The 12,171-nt window shown below is 41.3% G+C and overlaps 1 protein-coding gene across 9 annotated transcripts in view; it reads left to right on the forward strand.

Moving 5' to 3' along the window:
* Nucleotides 1-12,171, forward strand: part of myt1l (myelin transcription factor 1 like) — a 438,397-nt gene that overhangs the window by 277,588 nt on the left and 148,638 nt on the right. For all 9 annotated transcript variants that reach the window (XM_033021668.1, XM_033021673.1, XM_033021674.1 and 6 more), the window contains one exon: nt 5,962-6,173. In XM_033021668.1, the coding sequence (XP_032877559.1) occupies nt 5,962-6,173 (212 nt within the window). The remainder of the gene's footprint in view (nt 1-5,961; nt 6,174-12,171) is intronic.

Here is a 12,171-nt window from a genome sequence, read left to right on the forward strand (position 1 = left end):
ATCCACGTCCTTCAGAGATGCTACCCTACCATCTGAGTTACTCCAGCTCTTTGTGTTCTTTCAAGTTGATGTTCTGTTTGGGGTTGGTTACTTGCACTGGGTTCTGGCATGTTGTGAGAGCAGAGCCGCAGTCCTGACCTATATGTTAACAATTTCACTTTCTGACGCACTTTATGAAGCTGCAGTTTGTCATGACTGCCATTAACCGATCACACATCATGCTGCTGTATTCTGATGCTGAATATTGGAATTACCTCGATTTAATAATTGCCTGCACCGATAAAGATATACTGGGGGTTGTTTGATGGACAATTCCAGTTAATATTATGGTAGCTAAAATCCTATACTATTCTTACCCTATTTTTACACTGCTCTGCTATTTTTACTCCTCCTGTAGTACACCCTGAGCCAAGTGACAACCCCATTTTTTTGTTTCTATGCTCTACACATATGGCTTATATTGAAGAACATTGGATATCCTTCCTCCATATTTCAGCAATTAACACTTTGATTGATATTGCAATGCTGTCTCCTCTTTTATATTCCTCGTGGAATCTCCTTCATACCTGGAGATTCTTGAGTTGTCGGTCTCGCCCATCATTTAACAATTTTTCTGTGATCGCAACAACATAATATTACTTTATGTTAATAATTGCCTATAGTTTTTCTTCCTTTTCAGGCTCCCTGCATTGAAATGGATGTAGCTCAGGCTAGCATTCCTCCCAAGTACCTGCAGAATTAGTTTTCCATCTCCATTCCTCACCCCCTATAGTACTTATACACTTTGTTGCATTCCTTTGCCATTATATGCTCACATATCTGTTGCTCTGCTACAAGTAAGAATTTCATTGTTCCATTTCGGGACATATGACAATAAAACACTCTTGACCCTTGAGCCTTGAACTGGTGTCAACCCTCCCCAAATTGGCAAACACACCTGCAAGGGTGTTGGCACTGTTCTGGATCAGGAGCACGTTGCCTGAGTCAAGGGTGTCCCACCTTCTGGGTTTGGCAAAGATTGCCATCAAACATTGATCAGATTTCCTGCCAACATGCTATTGTCATCAACGCCTGCACTCTGCAGTTGGTAAATGTCATTTTTAGCAATGTGACACCTTCAATATCATTCATAGGTTTTGATATCCGTGTGAGTGATTTCATCACTAGTCTAAAGTTCGTCTGCTCTGCTAGTCTCCTGTCCAACAGGATGGCTTCCCTGAGGTCAAAACAGAGCCTTTAATTCCATATGTACCCAGTTTATCATTCCTTAGATCTTAAGAAAGACATTGTGAAAGCTGTGGCAATTGTGTAATCTTGATTTGCCATTATAATGCTGACCAATTGAAACAGTGAAAGGGAAATCACTGCTGGGAAATTCAAGGCGTATCTCTTGACCTGCACTGAACCAATATCATAATGTTATGGTGGAGTTAATGCAGCATGAATCTTATCACGTGCCTTCTGGAAATAACATCCAGGGATACCCTCTCACAGAGCAGCTTGGTGATCTCCAAACACAATTCAGGCAGATGGTCCGACATGATTGGCAAATTAGCAAGCAAAATATAAAATTTAATACAGAAATTAAATCATGGTTTATCCAATTATAAATTAGGGTTGATATTTTAAGAAGGTTTTCAGAAAGGAAACTACAGCCATTCATTTTTTTAAACTAATAAAAATAAGCTTAACATTTACTGAATCCTCAAATTTAGCTTGAAATTTAGTACATGGCTCACCGACGAGAGCTCATAGAGAGAAATCCACACGCCGGATCTGCGGTTTCCAGCAGTGACTAATCTGCTGCTGCTGGCTGCTAGTTAATCATCATCCAGCTCCTGCCGTTGCAGGCTTATTGTTGTTCTGCATCTGCAGTTATACTTGTGCTTCTCACTGTGGTATTCGCTGGCTGCCCCTGGACTGGTGCACATCATCAGCTCATTGTTCAGTGGCTATGATGTTCCTGCCCTGGGATTTGGCTTGACGTATACTGTTTGTTGAATGTAAGGAACCACAGCGTTCATAAGATCACAAGTGATAAGAATAGAATTAGGCCATTCAGCTCATCAAGTTTACTCTGCCATTCAGTCATGGCTGATCTATCTCCACCCCCAAACGCCATTATCCTGCCTTCTCCCCATAACCTCTGACACCCATACTAATCAATAATCCATTTATCTCTGCCTTAAACATATCCACTGACTTGGCCTCCCCAGCCTTCTGTGCCAAAGAATTCTACAGAGTCATCAACCTCTGACTAAAGAAATTTCTCCTCATGTCCTTCCGAAAAGAAAATCCTTTAATTCTGAGACTATAACCTCTAGTCCTATACTCTCCCACCAGTGGAAACTTCCTCTCCACATCCATTATTAGTGTTATAACCATTTTATGGATATGTTTAATCTTAACTTCAGACCTGCATTTATGGCAGAGGTAACTGGGAATATTAATGTGGGGAAAGGAACTGCAGATGTTGGTAAAGATAAACACAAAGTGCTGGAGTAACTCAGCAGGTCAGGCAGCATTTCTGGAGAGAAAGAATGGATGACCAACCAGAGATGCTGCCTGATCCGCTGAGTTACTCCAGCACTTTGTGTCTATCTTTGGGAACATTAATGGCCCAAGTTCGGACCAAGGGCATTGTCCACTGTGTGAATTTAAACCCAATTTCTGGTCTTATTTATCTTTGACATACTTGAGACAAAGGTAGAACCGATAAATATTCTGTCTTAAATTTGGAAAAGCTAGGAAGTCTGTAAATCCTTTTGATTAATATTCTTACCAATCCCTGGGAAATGTGCACTGAATACTAAACCTTGCACTGTGATTGCAGGTCATTTGGATGATTGGAAAGTTATCACCTTTTAATGAATGTGGGAGATTTTCTCCAGATGCTTGTGTGACCAGCTGTTCTTAGTAATGTTCTGTATACACCATTCTGCCCTTTGGTTTAACAGAGCGGAGGCTGGTACAATGCCCCAGTGCTAAATCTGTATTGCTTTGTTCTGATTCTGTATTATTACAGTAATCCATGATCTGACAAATGTCAGAGTCTCTTGCCCAGAGTAGGGGAATCGAGAACCAGAGGACATAGGTTTAAGATGAGGGGAGAAAGATTTAATAGAAATCTGAGGGGTAACTCAGATGAGGCCTGCAGGTTAGTGTGGAAATAAAAGGGTGGTAGATGTATGGAACGAGCTGCCAGAGGAGGTAGTTGAGGCAGGTACTATCGCAACGTTTAAGAAACATTTTGACGTGTATGGAAAGGACACATTTGGAGGGATTATAGGCCATCGCTGGCAAGTGGGACTAGTGTAGCTGGGACATGTTGGCCGGTGTGGGTAAGTTGGGCTGAAGGGCCTGTTTCCACACTGTAAGACTCTATGACATGGCATAGCAGTTGAATACCTGTCACTTTTGCATTCTCATCCTAAAATTCCACCCGGTCACCTGAAGCATGCCAGGACCTAGGTCAGGTTGGTTTGGGCTCTGAGTGAGTTTCCACCATAACCTTTGAACTGAAAGTTAAAAAAAATTTGAACAGACAGTTTTGACACTGGGATCCAGCAACATTCATAACATTTATATAAAAGGGATTATATTTACAATAGAAATGCTGCAGCCATCTGCTCACACGAAGCATCACCCCCATAGGTTTACATGATAGACACAGAGGGGGCTGTGGATGGAAGAAGCACATGGCCTCACATCAAAAGGAGACAAACATACTCAAAAATAAAATCTGAGACATAGTGAAATACAAATTCATCCATGATCAGGCATGCTAAACACTGAATACTTTAGCATATGTTGCTCTCTGGTGCATGTACCACACACGGAGTGCTTCCACCCTGTGCTGGTATCCTGGTGTTCAGGCATCTGTATAAAGTTTCGCACTTCTAGGATGGAGAAAATTCATGCCTTTCATGTAGATCTGTTCAAAGGATTTTCAAACGTTCAAAAGCAAAGGCAAAACAATGGTCATGTCACAAAATACCAACATCCCACATGAAATGGAACACCAAACTAACATGAATCAGTTCTCTCCTTGCTCACCTTTTGCATGCCCACTTCACTTAAAGCCCTGTCCCACGGTACGTTCATTCCAAGAGCTCTCCCGAGTTTAAAAATATCAAACTCGTGGTAAGCATGGAGAATGAACGTAGCGGGTACATGGGAGCTCGGGGACGTCTCTTAGCGGCTCGTACCGCTAACGGCAGGTACTCGGGAAGACTCACTAACGGCAGGTAAGCATGGGAAGACTCGTGAAAAATGTTCAACATTTTGAAAAATGTCCATGAGAGCCCCGAGTACCGACGAGTAGCCATTACCGTAAATCTCCGAGTTCGAATCAGGGCAAACTCGGGAGAGCTCTTGGAATGAACTCGTACCGTGGGACAGGGCTTTAAGTCTTAGCAGAGTAATTGTTATGGGAAACTGCAAAGCAGCTGTAACATGACCCATGCAGCAACGTTTGCTCTTTCTCGCTCTCCGAGGCAACTGCACAGACCACAGCCAACATCCCAGCAGGCTGCTCTTCTTGAGGTTGAAGTCTGGTGAGCTGTACCAAGAGGCCAGTTGGTCAGCGTGGAAATTTTAAAAAGGGCTGCAAAAACTGCCCTGATGTCTGCTGGTGGCATGGGTGTCCATAAACTAAATCCATCAAATAATGTTTCTGGTGAGATGAAATTACAATTATCACCATGTATCTTTGAAAAGACTCAAGAATATTGGGTAATAAAGTGGACGAAAGATTTGTAGTCAGTGTTCAAATTTACCCTGACCAACAGGATGAACATATTTACTCTACAGAAATCTTTTTGATGTAAAACAGTTCTCCTCCCATCGGATAATGGCACATGCAATGAAAATAAACGGTACTATTTCACAGTCTCACCTGCGAACAAAGAATATATGGGTAGAGTTATTTTGATGGCGTTGAGGCACAGCTAGCCAATGGTATATTATCAAGTCATATGTATCACATAATACTAATACTGGCTACAGACAAAATTGCCGAATTCTCATGAAATATTACTTTAACCTCTTCTGGTTTGGTTTATTTTTGTTTAAATAGCAGGCTAACTAGAGCAGTAACATAATGCAACAAATATTTTTCCCATTTGTTTCTTATATTTTCCCCTGTTTCTTCCATAAGACTATATGATGCTGTCGTATGGGCCTGTGAATTTTAACAGTCCTTGGATATCTCCCCTATTATTTATATGTGACTCTCCATTGCAGGTGTGAACAGGGTGTTCGCTAGGGGGGTTCACCATATGTACATTAAGATATTTTCGGAGTGGGTTGAGATGATATAGATCAGGAGTGGAATCCACATCTGATTTTCTACTCCCTAATTCGGGGCATAATAGCCATGTCTTATGCATCAGCACGACACGAGATAAACATCACTCGGACTGATCATAAACTAAGTGGTCCTTCTTCCTTTGTCAATATTTGACATTGCTGGTAGTGACATTACAAACCAAGGGTTCAAAGAGATGGTTTGCAATGCCAATGTTTAATCATGAAAAATCATCTGTGATTCAGAAATGTCTTGCAGGATTGCAGCTTTTCACTCTTCAAGTGACTCCTGTTAAAACAATGTTTTGTCATTCAAAAATGCATGGAAATCATAATTATGAGCTCAATTTTCTCACTAATTATGAAGAGGTTAGATTCTAGGGAAGTGTGAATACCGTAGGGTACATTTTCTACTCCAGGGTTCCTGAAGTAGAAGCCTGTCTGGCAGGTACATTAATTATGGACAATAAATCACAGGCTACAGATGCACGAGTTCCCAATGGGGGGGCTGGTCCACACTGGAGCACCGAAGTGGAAAATCTGTCCTTATCATTTGAACTGTGTATATCTTATCCTGTGAACAATGTGTAATTTTCTTCAGCAAGTATGTAAGAATCGCAGGTCCTAGTAATTCACATATCTCTTTCATTTTAGGCCTATGTGTTTTGTTAAGCAGCTGGAGATTCCACAATATGGCTACAGGCACAATGTGTCCACCACCACACCTCGATCTAACCTGGCAAAAGAGCTGGAGAAATATTCTAAGACTACATTTGAATATAACAACTATGACAACCAATTTTTTGGAAAGCGCGCTATTGCTCCCAAAGTTCAGACCAGGGATGCATCACCCAAAGGGTATGACGGTAAGAAAAATAAATTATAGTGGAACAGTGATAAATTATGTTTTGCCGAGAAATTCTGTTTGCAGATGCCAGGTTGAAACAGGCTTGAGGTGACAGTTGATATTTTTATTTTGCTTTGTGAACACTCCCAACTGTTCTGTCTGTCATTACACCTGGCCAAGATTATGTGTGAATATAGTGATACTTTAAACACACAAAGGCAATGGTAATTGGTGACACATAAACATAATGCAGCTGAAGTTGACCTATTTTCTGGATAGTGTGCAGGTGATAGCTGTCTATTTTGGAATGTCAATATCCTGGACACTTTCCTTGCAGCTAGGGTTTGGCCCTGGATATATCAATATGAGGCTTTAGCTCTGATGGAAATTGGTTTGCACTGAACGGGCAAACCCTCTCCTGAGCCTGGAGCAGCCATGTCCATGTGAAATCCAGCTGCCATCCTCTATGAAATCACTGGAGATCTTCTCCAAAAGGTACTGTTTTAGCAAAATATTGAATATAGAGCCACAAAGATTGCTCCTTGTTAAAATGTGGAGTATTTCTGGCCATTTATCGCTTCCACTCCTACTCTCATCTCTGAAACCATTGAGTCCCCATTGGGGGCTCAGCAGTCATGACCTGCAGCTCACTCACAATAAGAACATGTTTTGAGAGCATTTTGCTGTTGGCCTGCTTGGGTTCACACACAGCTCACTGCACATGCAGTATGCATTAAATTGAGTTTGATGTAGCTTCATAAGCCTCTGCAAGTCGGGATTTTGAAGGAAAGCAATTATGGTGTCGAAAATCCAAAATTATTTAAATTTGAAATAATGCTTATGGACAAGTTATATTGGGGAACACTACTTATTTGTGCCTGTATTATTATGTATGATATTGTTTTACGTAAATTAGGAAAGTAACAACAAAACATGACAGTTGCTGGTTTTCTGATAAGAAAATATCTTTCATTTCCTGAGGACAACAGTTTCTCAGGGATACTTGATGAATTTGACAGAAAAAATGAATAGTGAACTGGATTTGTTGACGGCTTTAGTTTAACCCTGGAGGAACAGCACCTATTCACAGTAAAATAAATCTGCCACAATTACCAGTTTATCAGCGAGACTTGAGTCAAACACGGTACAGAATCTTTACTGCTCTGTAGTCAAGATTAAATTACCAGAGCAATCAGATTGGTGCTTATTATAGCCGCTGGCTACATGTGTTAATCCAGACAGATTCATTGTGTCAAGAGATTTGTATTAGAGTTGTTGTGTCTTGAATAAAGACCTACTGTAATGAAAACAGAAAAACTGTGGAAAAGAGAGCAAAGGACCGAAGCAATTAAATTAGGTAGACAGGATGGTGGGGAGGGCCTCCACGTCAATAATCTAAAGGTAGATGGTGTTGATCTAGAAGGTAACTGCCTGTTTATGGCCTTTTCTAAGTCCATACTTTTGTTGGATTAGATCCCACTTGTTGCATTGGTTGCAGTCCAAAGCAGATCCATCAGGCTAATTCCTGGGATGAGAAGGTTGTCCTATCAAGAGAGGCAAGAGAGTTTTGATTGGTCTTTCTCGGAGCTTAAAAACATGAGGGATAACCTTGTTCAAACATAGAAGACCCCGAGGGAACTTGACATGGTGGATGTGGAAGAGCCACAAGCAAGAGATACAGCCTCAAAATAAAAGGTCAGTTATTTAAAACTGAGTTACATAGAAAATTATTCTCTCTGGAAATCACTGCCCACAAGGGTGGTGGAGGACAATCATTAGATATATTTTAGGTGGAGATGAATAAATAGTCAAGAGTGTTTTATTGTTATACAAGACCAAATGGGACCCGTTGGGTCCCTGTCACATGGGAGAACTGGTCCCCGAACGTAATATTCCACCACTCACCCATAGCCCCCAACTGCGCAGATGCGGTTGACGGGTTCCCGTTGTGATGCCAGAGATCCCCATTGTGTCGCAAGTCACGGCAACCCTCCCCAAGTGCGTCTCACCATCTCTCTTCCTATCCCTATCCTCCTCCATTCCCCCTCATCCCCCAGCACTGCCTCCCCCTCCTGTTCACCCTCCCTCTTCTTTCCCCTCTCCTCCTCCCCTCCCCACTGCCTTCCTCACCTCCCCCCCTCTTCATTCCCCTACCCTCAGTCACTCCCTCCCTCCCTCCATAACCCCTCTCCCCTCCCTAACACCCTTGACGTCATTGTGAGGTGGAAGCTGCTGTGTTTTTTTTAATTGAGTTTTTTTAAATGTAAATGAGATTCCAATTGTGACGTAATTGTGGGTTGGAACATTGCTGATGGGCAGTTTATGTAAATGAGATCCCATTGTGACGTCATACGCTGCTAACGGCCAATGCAGATGGAAGAGATTTTTGTCAGTGTTTTTTGTAAAGTTTAAAATGTGAATAACTTGTAAAATATACTATTAATCTGAACTAAACTTGATACATCACACAACAGGCAATGGTGAATTAGGTAGGCCAAAAATTGTAGCACTATCGTGTACCGTTTTCCAATAATTTCAGGAACAGAATCACAGACATAAAAGCAAACAAAATGACAGTTTTAGTAATTTTTACTAGAACAAGTGGGACACGTTGGATCCCTGTCACATGGGCTGGTCCCCGAACGCAATATTCCACCACTCACCCAGAGCCCTCAACTGCGCAGATGTGGCTGCCGGGTTCCGTTGTGACGCCAGAGATCCCCATAGTGACGCGATTCACGGCAACCGTCCCCAAGTGCGCCTTCCTACCCCTATCCTCCCCATCCTGTTCACCCTCCCTCTTCTTTCCCCTCTCCTGCTCCCCTCCCCCACTCCCTCCCTCACGTCTTCCTCCCTCTCCTTTCCCCTACTCTTGGTTACTCCCTACCTCTCTCCATGACCCCTCTCCCCTCCCTACCCCCTTGATATAATTGTGAGGTGGAAGCTGCTGTTTTTTTTTTAATGTATTTTTGTTTATGCAAATGAGATCCCTTTGTGATGTAATGGTAGAACGCTGCTGTGCTTTTCAAAACAGAGTTTTTAAAAAAATGTAAATTAGATCCCATTGTGACATCATACACTGCTAACGGCCAGTGCAGATGGAAGAGATTTTTGTCAAAGTGTTTTTTGTAAAGTTTAAAATGTGAATAAGTTGTAAAATATACCATCAACCTGAACGAAACTTGACACAATACACCACAGGGCAATGGTGAGTAAGGTAGGCCAAAAATTGTTGTGCTTTCGTGTACTGCTGTGGCCTAGTTTCAGGATCATATTCACAGACACACAGACAGTCTCACAGACACACAGACAATTCACGGATATACTAACAAACAAGATGAGAGTTTTATATATATAACTGAAACACTTGATAGAATGAGAACTGGCAAGTGTCTTCTCGAAGCACCACACTTAGGGCAGTTGACATGAATCATCATCTGAAATCAATGGTCTTGACTCGAAACGTCACCTATTCCTTTACTCCAGTCTGACCCGCTGAGTTACTCCAGCTTGTTGTGTCTATATATATGTCCCAGACAGAACAATGAAATTCTTACTTGCAGCAGCATAACAGAATATTTAAACATAGTACTGTAAACAATATAATAAACAGAGCAAACAATGATAGTGCAAAAGACAAAACCAACGTCTCCAAGTTTATGTAGTTCAGAGCTTATTTGGAGGTTTAATTTTGTTTAATAGCCTGATAGCTGTGGGGAAGAAGCTGTTCCTTAGCCTGGATGTTACAGTTTTCAGGCTCCTGTGTATTCTCTCCGGCGGCAGGAGTGAAATGAGTGTGCGGCCAGGAGTGGTGTGGGTGTCTGATGATGCTAGCTGCTATTTTGAGGCAGCGACCCTTTTCATGGTGAGGAGGTCAGTACCGGTGATGGACTGTGCAGTGTTCACCATTTTTTGTGGTTTCCAATTGGAAAGATTAAGGAATTGAAGGATATGGGGGATTGGCACAGAAGCAAAGTTGAAGCCAGGATAGATGAACCATGACCATATTGAATGGTGGAGCAGGCTTGATGGGCCTGGTGGCCTCCTGCTGCTCCTATATTCACATGTCTTTCTATATTAAGATACCATTGTAAGCTCTGTTCCTGCCAATAAGAATAGGCACAAACATGTCTGAACTTCCTATGGTGTAATGTCAGTGACTTCACAGACGAGGGAGCTGCCTAGTTCTCTCTGCTTGAGTGGTTGCACAATAGGTCTACCTCTAATGTAAGTGGTTTTAGGTTCACTCACGTAATTCATTAGCGGAACTTTTTGCTGGTTCATTCAAGCAAAATGAACATATTGAGAAATAATCTTCGTCAGGGTAGTTTTTTCTGAATCAGATCAAAGCAGCAGATGAAGACAGCTGTAAGCAAATCTGCTCTGCATGTTTCAGTACAAAGTAGGAGGAAACCTCCACAATCAGAAACCTTATTCATTATTTTGGAAGAAATAGCTGAAACACTTGATAGAATGAGAACTGACAAGTGTCTTCTCGAAGCACCACACTTAGGGCAGTTGACATGAATCATCATCTGAAATCAAGGGTCTTGACTCGAAACGTCACCTATTCCTTTACTCCAGTCTGACCCGCTGATTTACTCCAGCTTGTTGTGTCTATCTCCCAGATGCAAATTCATCCAGCTCTGTCGAGGCATCTGAAGGAATGCTGTGCATGGATGGTGCCTGGGCTGCAGAGAGAACTTGAAGCTTACCTTGTGCCAAATAGAGAGAGCTGCTATATGTATCTCACCAGAAGTAGAGTGTTCAGCGTTGACCTGAATTTTGGAATGTGTCATACTGTGCAGGAGGAGAGGGACGAAACACTAAAACCAGTAATCATAATTAAATTTACTGGTTGATGTTGTTCAGAAAATAATCAAATCTCTTTTGAAAAAGATCTTTAGGAGATATGTTGCTCTTCATTTAATTTGAATTAATGTAATTTTACATTTTATTTCCATCGATCAATTTTGTTTTACTGCTCTTTATTTTAAAGGAGGGTCCCTGAACACATATTTTAATTTATTTTGATTACTCATATAACAATCAAAACATATGATTATGAAACTTAAACATACATTTTATTTGAGTTAGCCAGCATTGTAGAGCGTTGCTATGGCTATCCTTGGAGATTACTAAAATTACTATGGACATCCAGAAAATGTGATCCAACATAGATATCAAGCAAAATTGGAATGATCTGTTGTGGCATTAGACCGCATCATGCCAAGGCCAACGGAGAAGAATCATCTGCTTATTAGGTCTATCCAGGAGAGGCAGAGGGACAAGAGGGTCACAGACCCTCAGATGCCAAGTGAGACTGGTAGAATGATTTGAATACACAATATCACCATGCATCTGCATTTACCTGGCTTAATACCATTTTTTGACACATGTCCTCATAATGTATGGTGGTTTGAGGGTCACAAATGTGCAATCAATAGCACTCTTGACAGTTGTAAAGCCTGCTGTTTAATTGAAATTATAGTTGGCTTGTTGTTGCTCCTGCTGTGACCTAGGAAGCTAGATTCTGAGATGTGTGTGCCTGAGAGCATCTGTCACCTCAGACATGCAGCATGACATGGATGGCTAACTGCATGAATTTCCCAGCACAACATGCTTATTAAACCTATAACTCCTGATGACTTGGGCACCTGTCCAATCTTCAAGTATTACTGTAATAAACAGCATCATGCCTAGATGCTGTGGGTTATGTATGAAGAAATTAAGCTATTATTTTTGGCGATACAAGTAAATATCAATACACTTTGAGACTAAATTTCTGCTAAATTGTGGTGGCAAATATCTAAAATTGAAAATGTCTTCAAATTACACTTTGCAGATTAAAGTGAATTAATAAATGGCAGATAAACCAATTTATATGCATTTATTTTAATCCCTAACACATGCTGAGACTTCTGGAACACTATTTTCACAACTTCACATTAATCCTTTCCCAGAATGACTTCTAAATTAAAAAAATCCCAATCTATGAATCCATGAATATTTTATGA

Source organism: Amblyraja radiata, chromosome 5, assembly GCF_010909765.2.
Source record: "Amblyraja radiata isolate CabotCenter1 chromosome 5, sAmbRad1.1.pri, whole genome shotgun sequence".
Taxonomy (NCBI): Eukaryota; Metazoa; Chordata; class Chondrichthyes; order Rajiformes; family Rajidae; genus Amblyraja; species Amblyraja radiata.